The 16,695-nt window shown below is 42.8% G+C and overlaps 1 protein-coding gene across 1 annotated transcript in view; it reads left to right on the forward strand.

Annotated features, from left to right (window-relative positions):
* SPEG (striated muscle enriched protein kinase) overlaps positions 1–16,695 on the forward strand; it is a 519,092-nt gene that overhangs the window by 206,315 nt on the left and 296,082 nt on the right. Inside the window, exons 2-3 of the mRNA XM_063933852.1 lie at positions 2,434–2,523; positions 11,188–11,323. Of these exons, the coding sequence (XP_063789922.1) occupies positions 2,434–2,523; positions 11,188–11,323 (226 nt within the window). The remainder of the gene's footprint in view (positions 1–2,433; positions 2,524–11,187; positions 11,324–16,695) is intronic.

Below are 16,695 nucleotides of genomic sequence, written 5' to 3' on the forward strand. Positions count from 1 at the left end.
TTTTGTATGCAGATACTGCTGCAGTGATGAGAATAAGACGCATTTTCATGGATAAAAGACGCTCGGGACAGGCCATGTCGCACGGGAGCTGGCGGCTTTCATGCGTCTGCGTGCCAGGACGCATAGCGTACAGAGCCTAGATGAGATTGGACGCATCTGTAGATAGGACGCATCTGTATATTATTGTACATAAAATATGCAAAAACGTATTAAGGAAAGGATGACATCACACAAGCCGATGTACTGTAATTACTGAATTTCCATTTTAAAACGTCATACATAAATTAAAGATGGTCCAGGTCCTACTTTCTCTTATGACTTAATTAAGACATTACTCAAGTGAGTAATATTTTAGGAGAAAACAGCGAAAATTATAATTAAAATAGGGTAAGGTCCAAAAGTAATATTGAATTTAAAAGCGTCATGTGTCTATTTCAAAACATGGAACGGGAGTTGTACATGTGTAAGTATATGTGTAAGTGTATGTGTAAGTGTCTGAGATTAAAATTTGCAATAAAATAAGTGTAATAAAAACTACTGTTAAGAGATAATTTAGTAATTGTGCATTGTAGTAGTTCCTTTTAATGAGGGACTTCACTGAAATAATGAATTCATCTATTGAAAGTTATAGGTGAAAGTATGCAAAATCTCTTGAGTACTGGGCATGCCATTTAGGGTAAAGGATTGTGGAAGCAAGGTAGGGTAGAGGTTTTGGGTATGCCATGTAGGATAGAATATGTCATGTGGGGTAGAAGTTTGGTGAATACCATTTAGGATAAAAGATCTGGGAATGCCACATGGTATAAAGAATTTGGGTAGGTTATGAAGGATAGAGGAACTAGGGTTAGGGTTAGGCATGTCATATAGGACAGAGAATTTAGTGAAGTGATATAGGATAAAGCATTTTGGTATGACATATAGGATAGATAATCTGATCATACTATGTAGAATTAAGCCATGCAATGTACTGTAGGACACATGATTTGGTTGTAACATATAGGGTGAAGGATTAGATATATAATGTAGTATAGAGGATTTGGATATACCATGTAGGATAGAACATGCCATGTAGGGCACAGGATTTGAGTATGCCATGTAGGGCACAGGATTTGGTTATGGAGTGTAGGTCACAGGCATTGGTTATGCCATGTAGGGCACAGGATTTGGTTATGGAATGTAGGGCACAGGAATTAGTTATGCCATGTAGGGCACATGATTTGGTTATGCCATGTAGGGCACAGGATTTGGTTATGGAATGTAGGGTACAGGATCTGGTTAAGCCATGTAGGGTACATGATTTGGTTATGCCATGTAGGATAGAAAATACCATGCAGGGCACAGGATTTGAGTATACCATGTAGGGAACAGGAATTGGTTATGCCATGTAGGGTACAGGATTCGGTTATGGAATGTAGGGCGCAGGAATTGGTTATGGGATCCGGTCTCTAGGTCGACAGTAACTAGGCCGACACTATCTAGGTCGACCACTATTGGTCGACAGTAACTAGGTTGACAGGGTTTCTAGGTCGACAGGGTCTCTAGGCCGACATGTTCTAGGTCGACAGGTTAAAAAGGTCGACACGAGTTTTTCTCAATTTTTTTCTTTTTTTTAACCTTTTCATACTTAACGGTCCATGTGGACTACGATTGGAACGGTAACCTGTGCTGAGCGAAGCACCTTGCCCGAACCATGGCGAGCGAAGCGAGCCATGTGAGGGGACACGATGCACTAATTGGGGTTCCCAGTCACTGTACGAAGAAAACGACACAAACCCCCCATAAAAAAACTCATGTCGACCTTTTGAGCTGTCGACCTAGACCATGTCGACCTAGAGACCCTGTCAACCTAGTTACTGTCGACCAATAGTGGTCGACCTAGACACTGTCGACCTAGTTACTATCTACCTTCCATACCACACCCTTGGTTATGCCATGTTGGGTACAGGATACGGTTATGCCATGCAGGGTACAGGATTTGGTTATGGAATGTAGGGCACAGGAATTGGTTATGCCATGTAGGGCACATGATTTGGTTAAGCCATGCATAGTACAGGATTTGGTTATACCATGTAGGATAGAAAATGCCATGCAGGGCACAGGATTTGAGTCTGCCATGTAGGGCACAGGATATGGCTATGCCATTTGTAGGGTACAAGATTTCATTATGCCATGTAGGGTACAGGATTTCATTATGCCATGTAGGGTACAAAATTGAATTATGCCATGTAGGGTACAGGATTTTATTATGCCATGTAGGGTACAGGATTTCATTCTGCCATGTAGGGTACAGGATTTCATTCTGCCATGTAGGGTACAGGATTTCATTCTGCCATGTAGGGTACAGAATTTGGTTATGTCATGTAGGAAATAGTGTTACTCCATGTACTGTAGGACAGAAGATATTAAATTGCACATACATTTCTTTTCACACAGACTCTGAGCCAGGGGAGGAGGACACTGGAGGACCTCAACTACAGCGCACAATACGGGCCCCTAACAACACACCACTGGGAACACCTTCAGGTAAGCTTCTGTTGGGGAGGTGTATCAAGCTTTTTGAGAGAGAAAAAGTGAATAAGTTTCCCAAAACTACAATCAGTTTTTGTTATTTATCTAGCACAGTCTATGAAATGACAGACGCTGATTGGTTGCTTCAGTGCTTCTGGCAACGTCTACATTTATCTTTCTCCAAGGCTTGATACATCTCCCCTTATATCTGTTAACACCACAAGACTCCATTCAGTGACACAGCTATCTATTTTACACTGAAGTGTAAAATAGATGTTATGTGCTGGTGTGCTTCCAAGTTGAAGTTGCTAATCATTTTTAGTTAAAGTTAATCCATGTTGTGCTGGCTAGAACGGACATTTTAAATGTGCAGATGGTTAGCAGGGGCTTCCAATTTACCCCGCGGCTAATTACCCCTGCCGGTGATTCAATTAGCAGGGTTTTCTCCACGCATTAGGACCCAGGGGTGAACTTTTTCCAAGCCGTTCCTGAAACATCAGGAGCTGCAAGGAAAAGTCTGCTATTGAAGGCGGTCTCTAGAATTGAATGCTTGGTGAAACCCATTGATTTACATTTTACGCGGAATCAGTGAGTTAGTACACCTTACCCCAGGGAGGAAAAAAAAATGTTTTATTGAATTGCAAAAACAGGAGCATTTTCCTGCACTGGAAAGGGTATCCAGACTATAGATTTACACTAAAAAGGTCTACAGTCAATAGGTCTACCACTAATGGTAGACATGCATTAGGTCGACAGGGTCAAAAGGTCGACATATCAATGGTCGACACACATATGGTAGACACACATTTGGTCAAAAGGTCAACTTGTCAATGGTTGACAGACATATGGTAGATACACGTTTTTCCATATTTTGTTCAACTTTTTCATACTTTACCATCCACGTGGACTACAATTAGGAGTAGTAACTTGCCTTAAGCCTCACTCGCCAAGCGAGGGGATGCGGTGCACTAATGGGGCTTGTTTGTGGCAGAAAAGTGACAAAACAACAAAAAAAACAAATAAATTGTGTCTACCTTTTTTGTGTCGACATAGTATCTAAGGTTGAGAAAATACAATTTGTCCATCGAGTTCAACCTATTGGTGGTCTCCTATGCAGTTTTCTTTTAGGACTAATTTTGCCTCATGTTGATGTCAGCCGTTTTGTTTTAATGACAGCCATTTTGTTTTAATAACTATAGTGCGTGACTAAGCACCATAACCCTGAATATCCTTATCCATTAGGAATTTATCTAACCCATTCTTAAAGGTGTTGACTGAGTCCGCCGTTACTACTTCCTCAGGCAGGGAATTCCAAACACGTATTGTCCTAACTGTGAAAAAAAACCCTTTCGCTGCATTGTGCGGAATCTCTTCTCCTCTAACCTAAGCGAGTGCCCACGTGTCCTCTGAGCTGATCTTATTAAAAACAAGTCCCGCGCATGCTCTCTGTATTGTCCCCTTATATATTTGTAGATGTTGATCATGTCCCCTCTTAGTCTCCTCTTTTCCAGTGTAAACATGCCTAGCCTTGCAAGCCTTTCCTCGTATTCCAGATTCTCCATTCCCTTAATTAGTTTGGTTGCCTGCCTCTATACCTTTTCAAGCTCCAGGATATCCTTTTTGAAGTATGGCCTCACTAGTGATTTATATAATGGGAGTATAACACTCTCGTCCCTTGCATCAATTCACCGTTTTATGCATGCTAATATCTTATTAGCCTTCTTTGCTGCAATCCTACTTTGGGTACTGCTACTTAGCTTGCCATCTGTGTAAACACCCAAGTATTTTTCCAGTACAGAATCCCCTAATATTACCCCATTTAGTATGTAAGTGTTGTTTTTGTTCTTGCTACCACAATGCGTTACCTTACACTTGTCGGTATTGAATCTCATTCTCCATGCGTCTAGTTTCACTAAGTCATTCTGAAGAGACTCGGCATCCCCCTCCGTATTTATAACCTTACACAATTTTGTATCGTCTGCAAAGATTGACACCATGCTCTCTAGATCTACTGTTAGGTCATTAATGAAAATTTTAAACAATAGTGGTCCAAGTACAGACCCTTGTGGCACACCACTTAGCACTTCAGTCCAATTTGAAAATGATCCATTAACCACAACACGTTGCTCCCTATTATCTAACCAATTTCTGACCCAAGTGCATATTGTGCTCCCTAGCCCTATTTCCTGTAGCTTATAGATAAGTCGCATGTGCAGTACTGTGTCGAAAGCTTTGGCAAAGTCTAAAAAGATTATATCCACCTCCTTACCCTGATCAAGGTTCGCACTTACTGTTTCATAAAAGCCAAGTAAGTTGGTTTGACATGATCTATCCTTAACAAATCCATGTTGGTTCCTTTTAATTATCTTATTGGCATCAAGGAACTTCTGACTGCTATCCCTTAGAATACCTTCCAATACTTTCCCCACTATAGATGTAAGACTAACTGGTTTATAATTACCCGGTTCGGCTTTACTTCCCTTTTTGAAGTCGACCATATACATATCGACCTTATGTCCCTGTCGACCTTTCCTAAGGTCTACCTATTCTATGTCAACCTTTTGATCCTGTTGACCTTTTGACCCTGTCGAGCTAATGCTTGTCTGCCTATTGACTGTAGACCTTTTTAGTGTACTGTAGATATAATAATCCGTACCCGCTGCAAAGTGTATGGCTAACGGGATTCCACCCATAGAGTTGGGATATAATAAAGCTGCCCAGTATTTGTGTACTGCATGAAAAAGTAGCCAGTATTATCCCTGTAATCAGTCAAAATATTTCATTTGTAGGCCATGTTGCGCAACATGCTTTGTCCAGGTGCAAATTAGCACCCTTTAGCTGGACTTGCTCTTAACACTGTGGGGTACATTTACTAAGCAGTGATTCTCTGCAGTTTTGACTACTGAGTTTAAATTTGCAATAGTACTAAATGCTAAATAAGGCTTCTTTTGCATTTATTGCTATTGCAGGTTTAAATTCAATAATTGGTGGCTTTGAAACTCACTGTTTAGTAAATATATCCCTAAATGAGGCCTTAAATCCATAATTGATGAATATTTACAATGTCCCCCTGGAGATCCCAGAGGCGATGCCATAGATGGAAGTGTGGAGGCATGGTGCCTCAAATGGCCTCATCTCTGCCTCATCCTTACTGTACAATGCTGCAATCCTGGTCACTGTGCAGTGGAAGGACTTAGCCATAATGAAACAATTTAGTGGGGGTTGTGTCATCAAGTCCTTGGCATACTCACTTCATTGGAGAAGTTGGAGGAATCCGTGAGGCTGGTATACACTCTTGGGAGTGCGGAAAAACACCATGAAATGTGCGAGTTTCCCGGAAATTGCGGAAGAATAGCTAAGTATGCCTAAATCTTCACTTGTACTATTTGGTTTGCAGTGTTTTAATGCTCTGATATTAAAGCTGCATTACAGTACACAGTACATTCTGCCGTATCGGCTACTAGGGGCAGCCATGTTGTAGGTGTGGGGGACATGGTGCATCTAAATGGACGATGCAGGGGCATGCCTCTGCATATACTGGCAGTCAAGGATGGCACGTGAAAGGGAGCATGCACGACATGAAAGGGGCACGCGGAAACTGCTCACGGGGGGCGTGGTGTGAGTCAGGGGTCACGCCCCCATATTTCTTAGAAACTGGCACTTCTGACGGCTGGGGCAAACCAGGGAGCCAGAAGATGTACTGCGCACGGACTTCCCAGCTCTCCGTGTGACCGGACCGGCCCTTCTGGTATTTGCCAGAAGTGCCAGCTGGGCATTCCGGGCCTGCTGGCATTGTAAAGCGGTGGCTAGGCATAAAATGACACAATTCAGGGAAAATAACTTCAGCAATCTACCCGGATGGGCGTACATCGTTCTGGGGGACTTGCCCAATTTTCTGGGCATCTTGGAGAGCCATCCAAGATTCAGAAGTCTCCAGGAGAGTAGGCAAGTATGCATTACAGACACTATCCATCACCTCCCTGGGGGCTGATCAGGGCAGTCATTTTCCCCTAGGCTCCATGGTTCATTCATAGCCCCAATTGAAAACTGTGGGTGTGAGCAGGTGGACCTATCAGAAGCTGCAATCACTCCCCTTGCACAGTAATTATAAAGTGGCGAACTTAAATATTTGACCACTTAGGTATTATTGCAGCTTTAAGTATTGTCCTTTAAATATTAAAATAATGAAATTCACTGCTTGTCACTGTATTATTTTTTTGTCAAATGATGAAACTACTGTATCTTATTGTTATACAGTATACTGTGGGTACTTAAGAAGAACCCATCACCAACTATGTTGTATTTCAGTGTTGGTTACACAATAGTTAATGTAGGATGAATTAGAACCTGCATACTGCAGAGGCAAATGGAAGGAATTTGCAGTATTTTCCATTAATGACCCTGCAAGGACTACTATGTACTGTGTAACGTACACCCTTCTGACTGCTGCTGTCATTTTGCTGCCAAAAAACTGATATACATAGTTTGTATTAATTGATTTTATTGTTGATAAATGCCCAAGTCCAAAGACTCTAAACCACGTTTAAATTGTGCTTGGCATTTACGACAGATGCTACTAGATGTTCAACAACATTGGCAAATTAACAAAATATCACCAAATGTTTAGCCCAAAACAAGCTTGATACTGACAATGGTCCAAGCTAATTAATGTCTATCATTTTGGAGTGTGATGGGATATGGCTGCTGTTGGTCTTAGTGAGGACAGATGTGCTTCGGTTGATTGGTCCAAGTACCGGATGTCCTATCCTGTCCCATTATGCCGCGTTACAGAGGTTCTCATTCTTCTTACAACACAGTAGTTTGAAGTCTGCACCCCACTCTATCATGTGGAAACAATGCACAAACTTAAATTTCACTAAAAATGTCATGCACAGACAGTCGACGGACAATATTATGTACACACAAACAGTAGACAGAGGGGGTAATTCAGACCTGATCGCTAGGGTGCGTTTTTTGCATCCTTGCGATCAGGTAGACACCGTGCGATCGCATGTGCAGGAGAGCTGCACAAGCAGCAGTTTGTGCAGTCTCTGCCCAGCCCAGGACTTACTCAGCCGCTGCGATGATCGGGGCCGGAGCTGACGTCACAAATCCTCCCACAAAACACTGGGTGCCTCCTGCATTTTTTCCGAACACTCCCTAGAAGTGGTTAGTTGCCACCCACTAACGCCCTCTTCCTGTCAATCTTTTTTCACACCATCCTGTCACTGCCCGGCGCTGCGAACCGTCGCGCCTGCGCATTGCGGTGCATATGCATGCGCAGTTCAGACCTGATCGCCTGCTGTGCGAAAACCACAGCAGCGATCAGGTCTGAATTAGCCCCAGAGTCAAGTGTGCACACAGGACAGTATTATTTACACACAGACAGTAGAGAAAGTCTAGCACGCACACAGACAATAGACAGACACGGTATCCGTGCTCTAGGTCAACCTTATTTAGGTCGACAGTGAATAGGTCAACCACTTATGGTCGACATGGGCATTAGGTTGACATGTAAAAGGTCGACAGTGCAAAAGGTTGACACACATATGGTCGACACACCTTTTTTGTTTTTCCTTTTTTTAATCTTTTTTCATACTTTACCATCCACGTGGACTACGATTGGGAATAGTAACCTGTGCCGAGCGCAGCGGTAGCAGAGCTAGGCACCTTGCACGCAGTATAGCAAATGACCTAATTAGGGTTGTCCCAGTGATCCATATCCAGACAGACACTGCAGCACATGCACGGACAATAGGCAGACATGATACCATGCACACAAAGTCTAGCATGCACACAAATTGCAGATATAGTTATACTATTTTTAAGTAACTTTAGGAAAAATGTGAAATTAGGGAGCTTGAAGTCTCATGTGCATAAACCACTTGCAAACACTCCCAATTCAGATACCCCCACAAACCCTTCGCTCTTTCCAATCCTCGCTATATGAATTTATTTGGAACCACACAAAACCTCGACTCCGGCGGGAAATCCTGGCCAAACACTCTCAGAATGGAGGCCTAGGCCTTCCCATTCTTCAGCGTTATTTCACCGCGACTAAGCTGAGTCAATTGGTTGCTTGGCACACTCCAAAGCATACTAAATGGTGGGTTGACTTAGAGAGCGACTTAATTGGCGTCCCTTCGGTCTCCTATCTACCTTGGGTTCACCACAAAAGTTACCCTCATTTTAGCCTCCCTACACCTACTGTAGAGCTAACACTTAGGAATTGGGAGCTCCTGAACAAAAAACTGAAATTGTCTACTTGCCCCTCCCCCCTAACTCCTATTTAGAACAATTCGGCATTTCCCCCAGGCCTATCTTCAGCAATGGCCCGCCCTTGGATCTCTGCAGGTGTCACTAGGATCCATCACTTTACAGGAACCCACACCATCAGATCGTTCTCTGACCTACAAGCTACATATGGTTTGCCCAACTCCCTGCACTACCAATATCTACAAATACGTCACTACATTTCCTCTTTACACCTATCATTCCTACTTCAAATCCCTTCCTCTTTTGAAAGGCTTTGTATACATAATCCCACTGACAGGGGTGTCATCTCATTCCTTTACAAAACCATCTTGACTCCCGAAACCCCCGCCCTTGAACCACACGAACAGGCCTGGGAAACGGACCTGGGGCTACATCTCAAGGGCGAGGAATGGGAAATTATCCGGGCCGCGGTCTCGAGATGTTCCATCAGCGCGGCCATTCGTGAAAACTAATTTAAAATCTACACAAGATGGTATTTGGTTCCAGACCGCCTGCACAGAATGTTTCCTGGCCACTTCAAACCTTTGCTGGAGAAATTGCGGTCTGGTAGGCACGTTCTTTCACACATGGTGGTCTTGTCCAGTAATCGCCTGTTACTGGGCCATGGTCCGAGCCCTCCTTGCCCAACTGCTGGACTTGACGCAGCCTCTTTCACCTGTTAACCTACTTCTTTGTGCCCCTCTGGATCAAGCACCCGGAGACTCAAATAGACTGATCCTCCATATTTCTTGTGCGGCCAAATACCAAATAGCCCGTAACTGGAAAGCCCCTGACGCACCCAACCGCCAAGTACTAATAAACAGGATTTGGTTAATTGCACAAATGGAATACATCACTAGTCTTCAACACAATACAGTACAAAAATTCCACTCCACTTGGCTTCCCTGGTACAGATACCAAAATTCACCCCTTCCAGGTCTTAACTAGTTTTGAAACTCAATAAGGACTCATATGATGTCCCCCCCCCCTTTTTTTTTTCTCTTCTCTCTCTCTACTCTTTTCTCTTCCCTGCTCCCTGTCAACTGGGCTCCTGACTCGTCAGAGGTTACTTTTTCTTTCTTCTGTCTTTTCTTCCTTCCCTACCTCTTCCCACCCGCTACCCTTACTTATTTTGACTAGATCTTCTACCACGACTTGATAATTATACTCAATGGACTCACACACTTTTGATGTTTTCTCTCTCGGTCAATCGTGAATTTTTATTATTATAACAATCTACGTGTCGAGCCTCGAGAATACTGATTCATAACATTTCTTTTTTCTTGGAAAATATGTATATTTTTGAGTATTTATTCTTTACGGTCTCCCTGACAACATTTATTGCATTTCTATTTCTTGTGTTATCATGTGTTGTTAACCATGTTCATCTCTCCTAATAAAATTTCATTTTTTTTTGTTAAATATATATAAGATATATGTAAGGAATTATCTTACATGACCCATTCATATAATAAATTGATATAGGTATGGTATGGTAGGTATGTCCTTTATGATAACATCTTACCCACGAATGTCAAGACTAATGTAAGAGTCGTATAATAATTTTTTTATACCAATTTCTTTAAATAAATTGTTTGAAAAAAAAAAAAGTATGGGAGATAGTAGCCCAGACTACTGTGCTGATTCATGTCGGCCATTAGCGGGGGCACATTGCGTGCATGGCAATAAATGCAGACATTCGTCTGTATGCATAGTTGCTTGCAATAATGAAGGTACACAGCCTCATCCATCCGCTTGCAGAAGTAGCCTTTGTCACTATCAGCGTACACATGTACACAATCCCTATACCGGGTGGAAGAGATCTGTTCGAGATCAGATCACAATTCCACCTCAATACCCATGAAATGCCTTAGGGCTCTATTCATGAAGCAGTGAAAAGGGTGGATAAGTGAGCAGTGGAAAAGTTGCCCATGGTAACCAATCAACTTTGAGATAACTGTATCTATAAAGTGCATTCTATAAAATTATACGTAGCAGCTGATCTCCACTGGCTTAGTTATGCACTGTTTTCACTGCTTCATGAATAGACTATATCTACATGTGAGTGTCTCGTTGCCGCCCAGTTAACGCATTCAGCTGCAAGTGGAGATGCGAATGAGTTGTGTATGACTCAACTCATCTTGCGTATGATAAGGGTTGATCATAGTTGTGAACCCACGGTCACGGAGCATGTGCAGTAATATATATTGCAAAATTCGTCCACAAAATGAAGTAACATGCAATTCTCAATCTGCCCCTTTATGTTTAATCCCATACAAAGATAAATGAAATGATCTTAATGGTAAGCGATGTTCATTCTTCTTTTTCTGCACTGAGCGTTTCCTGAAAGTTGCTCCATGTACACAATAATGAACCACCTTTGCATGTTAAATATTGGCTGGAACAACTTCTCTTCTCTCCTAGGGGACTCTGACACTCTGCTGGCCAGTTCCCTGCATACCACTCCTAGCACTCTGACTGGACTCTCGCAGACGGATGAATTCTCAGACTGGTCAGGCAGTCAACAGACGGTAGTAGAGAGGGACACCAGGAATGCAAGGCAAGGCATCACTCAGGGGGGAGTTGCACGCCACCTGGGGGTGGAGCCCCTCATCCCAGCATCCAGCAACAACCTTCCGGGCAGTGTCTGGGGGTCAGAGGTCAGCCTGTCAGGGTTCAGCGACCTGTATAGCAGCGCCTTCAGCCTCTACCGGGGCAGATCTTGTACCATCCGGGTGTAAGTAACCCAAAGACCTCTCTGGGAGCGTCATCACCCACTACAGTGCCATGATGATCATCTGTAGAGCCTCTTTTTTTGGCGTATCCATTTTCCATCCAGATTATTTTGGTCATATTTTTTCATTTTATTATGATTTACTGATGGGAAGTCAACAAGCTTAGTACAATCCATATTTGTGTTTTCTGTACAGCTCAAGCCACAGCCATCAATCTCCTTATTGCATATTCATTTCTTCCTTTACTGTATATATAATCAATATATTAAAGCAGCCATCATAGGACACTATCCATTATAAGGTCATTGCCCATCTCCTTTTCATTTCCTATATAATTGACTAGTCCTCCTTACTGAATATTTATTGCAATACAGTAGTGATAATTTACTGTGTATCATTGCAGTGTTTGCTATCATAGTACAGTATTTACTGGAATAGGACATACCTGAGATCTCTGTATGATATCACAAAGTACAAGAAGACAACACATTTGTGTGGCAGCCCATTGAATGTGTGACTGAAGCAGAGGGTCTTTCCTGGGTTACTATGTATTAGTTTACCTGTCATTAAATTAGAAGAATATTCAGCAATGTATACTAGGAAATATAGTTATTGCTGAGCTGAGTATGTGGAATAGTTTGCACATATAAAGGACCAATAAACAACACTATTGGAATTTTCATATATGATCATTGGAAACAAAATACAGTACACTGTTAGTGTGGCATTCCAGTGCAGCTATGTCCAAAAGCATAATAAAGTATAACCTCCCCTTACTCCACTACAAGCAGCTGAAGGGCCTCCCACATACAGTTTTTAGGACAATGTCCTCCTGGGACTTCACTCATGTGAGAAAGCTGATTCTGCAACCTTTAACCAGCGTTACTGGAACACCCATATAGTGCATTTCTGCAGAGCAAGTCTACAAAACTGTCACTCAAACAGAGCCTACTTACTTAAAGGCGTGCATCCTTCCTAATATGCTGCCTGCTATAGTGGAGTGAAATAGAACATGGTTGACAAACTTAAAAAAGTATAAACACTCCGGTTATTAAATATATATATTATTCATCTCCGTAATACACTATCTGTCATATATGCTAACATCGGGTTCCCAGCGGGATCCCAGCTTTGAGATGGCCGGCAGAGAGGGGGGGCGAGTGCAATGAAGCCCCTTGCGGGCTTTCTGGATTTGCCACGCAGCAGACTCGATCCCACGCTGCACTCGCCACAGGTTCTATTCCCACTCTATGGGTGTTGTGGACACCCACGAGTGGGAATAGTCCCTGTTGGTCGGCATGCCGACCGTCGGGCTATTGAGTGTGTGGGATCCCGGCATCAGTATTGTGACCGGCGGTCTCCCGACCGCCAATCACATAACCGCATCCCCTAACATTAGATAGTATATTTGTTCTTTAGAGGTGTTTTAAATCTATAGCGATAGGAAATTCTACAACCAACCCAATTTACTCCACACCAGATGCCAGTAGGGGTACTTCCACTGGGAACTCACCGTCTGCTCAATGCTGCAAGATCCCTTATAGCTGACAGCTGGACTGTACAGCTCCTGCATATGTGCACATATGTATCATGTATGTAATTTACTGTACAACCGGGAGATATGTTAACATCCAGTGAAAATATAGGTACAATATCTGCTAAACAGCTGCATCAGCAACCAAAGAGAGACTAAGGGCAAGATTCAGAGTCGCACACAATGCCGAAGTTCACATACGTAGCTAAGCGACTAATTGTAAGTACTCATACGTGAACATTCTGAAAACCCCTAATACTCACGTGTTCCACAGAGTGTACGCACGAAGCTGCTGTTGCGATCGATTCAGCCGGTTTAAAAAATATGGCAGAAAATTGCTGAGCCTACCTGGGAGATGACTGCGAGGTGGCTAGTAGTGCATGCAGCCATTGTCAGTTCAGCAGTGGGTGTATTATGGGAGTGTTGTGAGTGTGCAAGCATAGGAGGCTGTAGTCGGATGGAGAAACTGCACTAGGACTGCTGTAATTTTTAGTAGTGCAACAAATAGTGGTGTATAAGGACCCCCCAATTGGTATTACACCATGGACTGGCACTCAAAGTAGGCTTCTCAGTCTTTGCACAATCACCCACACGGATGTACACAAGGGAAGGCGTTTGTAGGCCATTTGCATAAACTCACAGATAGGCAACCACCAGTAGACACTGTCCGCCCAGTCAGGCTCTAAGTGCTGTTCAGTCTGTAATTATTATTATTACCAGTTATTTATATACCGATTAAGCAGTGCTTTATAAAGAATATTTGGCCATTCACATCAGTCCCTGCCCCAATGGAGCTTACAATCTATATTCCCTAACACATGTACACGAACACACATTCATTCTAGGGTTAATTTTGTGGAGTTAACCTGCCAGTATATTTTTGTGGGAGGAAACCGGAGTACCTGGAGGAAACCCACACAAGTATGAGGAGAATACACAAACTCCACACAGTTAGGGCCATGGTGGGAATTGAACCAATGACCTCAGTGCTGTGAGGCAGTAATGCATTACACCATCCGTACTGCCCATCCGTAATGCAACATTACAGTACTTTTGTACTACAGTTCCCCTTCTTCTAGATATCACTGCACTTACAATACCCTGGTTTGTAATGATTCCAATAAAAGCTCTGCTTTCTCTTTATCTAAGTCAGTTCTGTAATAGGTTAAGAAGATTGGTGGATGTGAAGTGGCTGCAGACTAAGCTTGATGTGCTCTCCCCTCAATATTTTTTATTTTTACCATCTAGCGTTTTATTACGTTTATTTTTGAATCCCAGGCTGACCATTTCTCACTCCCTTTTGCTGTTTTGTTTAATTGTCCATCTCCTTATCGCTTTCTGCATAAAACCCATCTGTGTTTGTAACTCTTCACCGATACCACTTCCTTTCTTCACACTCAACTTGTGGTATGGGGGAAGGAATGTCAGTTTTATTTATTATGGTCAGATGTGTCCTCTTACATCTTTGGTCTGTGCGCTATAAGTTGCGTTACACATAAGGCGTGAGCGTCTTTTTTTGCGATTTTCTGCAAAAATTTGTCTTAGATGTAATGTAATAGGACACACGAGCAGCTTCTGCTGATTAAAATGATATACAGCACACCATGGCGCAACTTGAAGGTCTGTTTAGCATGACTACAGCAAGGATGTAAGAGGACACATCTGTATAATAGATGAATGCTCAAGTGTATACTTTAATGTGTCTTTTATCTGTCAGGCACACTACACAAGGATGACACTTCACAGGTTATTGTATACTGTATATAGCATACTGCATTTATTGCAGTAAGTGACACACTGAATGATTTTTGTATTTAACTTAAATACCTCAAATCATTCATAATTAAACAAGCAATCTGTCACAAGACAGCATACATTTTCTGCTTAATCCTTAGCCATGGTGAAAATTTCACTATAACAAACTGTACTCCATCTTTTGAATCTTTAATTTATTTATTTATTTATTGATCTTTTTATTGTACCTACATATTACGCAATGGTTTCCAGAGAATATATAATCATTCACATCAGTCCTTACCCCGGTAGAGCTTGCAATCTATATTCTCCATAATATAAACACAAACTTTAACATTAGGGATCATTTTAACCAGAGACCAATTAATACTACTAATATTCCTTTGGAGTGTGCGAGGAAACACGCAGAGTACCCATGAACCAAGTGCTGTGCCACCATGGTACCCAAGTGATGTTGCTTAAGCAGTGCCGGCGCTAACCGCTCAGCAGAGTCTGCAATGCAGGGAGGCGCCGAGCATGAAAGGCGCACTCCCCGCTCTGCTGCCTTCCGCATGTGCCGCCGGCTGCCGCTGCCCCTGTCAAACAGTCTGACAGGCAGCGGCGCCGTTAGAGTGAAGCAGCGCTTCACGGAAGCACCCACAATAGCGTCCCAGCTGCTGCCAGCTGGGACACACACGCTGGCCGCTGACACTCGCTACCCGCGGCGGGAGAGACAGCATCTACCTCCGCGCCTGTTGCTGCAGCATGCCTCTTCACCACCCGGTAAGTGTAGAAGCCGGGAATCCCTAATCCCCATCCCCGAAACAGCTGGGGGGGGGGGGGCGGCAGCGGACGGGAAATGGGGTAGTGACTACCTGCTGTAGTGAACACCCTAGTTCACCAGGGAAAACATAAGAAAATGTACACTGTTCTCATTTTAAAAGCAAATTGATATGCATAAATATATAACCACACAAATTGCATGTAGGGTAACACCTTACATGAAAAAACCCTATATATAATATATATATATATATATTGTAAACTGTAAACCGGCACTCGTGCTTGCCTTGTGGCCACTTTGCGCTGGTGCCCTCGTAATACCGAACTCCTGCTGGAGGACGGTCAACACATGTACGAGGTTTACGCGGAGGCGGGACTCCAATCGACTTATCATGAAAAGACTCTCAGTCCAGTTGTGATCAACATTTCAGAGCTCTTACTTTTGTTCTTTCGTCAGGAACAAAAGTAAAAGTTCTGAAACGATCACAACGGGACTGAGAATCTTTTCATTATAAGTCGATTGGAGTCTCGCCTCGATGTATACATTGTTGACCGGCCTCCAGCAGGAGTGCCGGCATACAGCTTACTATATACATATATATATTTAATGTTCATTTGCAAGCAGCACTCACAATTATACATGAACCATGCTCAGAGAGTGAATGCAATTTCATATTGATGCTGATTCATATATATATATATATATATATAGAGAAAGAAATTCAGAGGGGGCACTCTCCAGACTTTTTTCATAAACAACTGTTCATTTATTGATATTTATACTTTACATGATCAGCATTTCCTCAAGCGCTTTCGGCCCAAAGCAAGGGCCTTCCTCAGGAGGTACTGTACAACATCCACAACTTCCACCAACCGTGAGCAAAAGATCCAAACATCCAGCAATAGTTGTTTATGAAAAAAGTCTGGAGAGTGCCCCCTCTGAATTTCTTTCTCTACATTTGGATACCTCGGTATTCGAGTGGACACCCCAGCGGTTACATAATTTGAAGATGTGAGTGCAACCACCTGCTGGATATATATATATATATATATATAGTAAATCCAAACATCCCAGCACTCCTTATGACCCATCCGGGATTGCACCCCTAAATATGCAGAAGATGGAGAGGGATGGCACTCTAGAGA

Source organism: Pseudophryne corroboree, chromosome 7, assembly GCF_028390025.1.
Source record: "Pseudophryne corroboree isolate aPseCor3 chromosome 7, aPseCor3.hap2, whole genome shotgun sequence".
In the NCBI taxonomy this organism is placed as follows: domain Eukaryota; kingdom Metazoa; phylum Chordata; class Amphibia; order Anura; family Myobatrachidae; genus Pseudophryne; species Pseudophryne corroboree.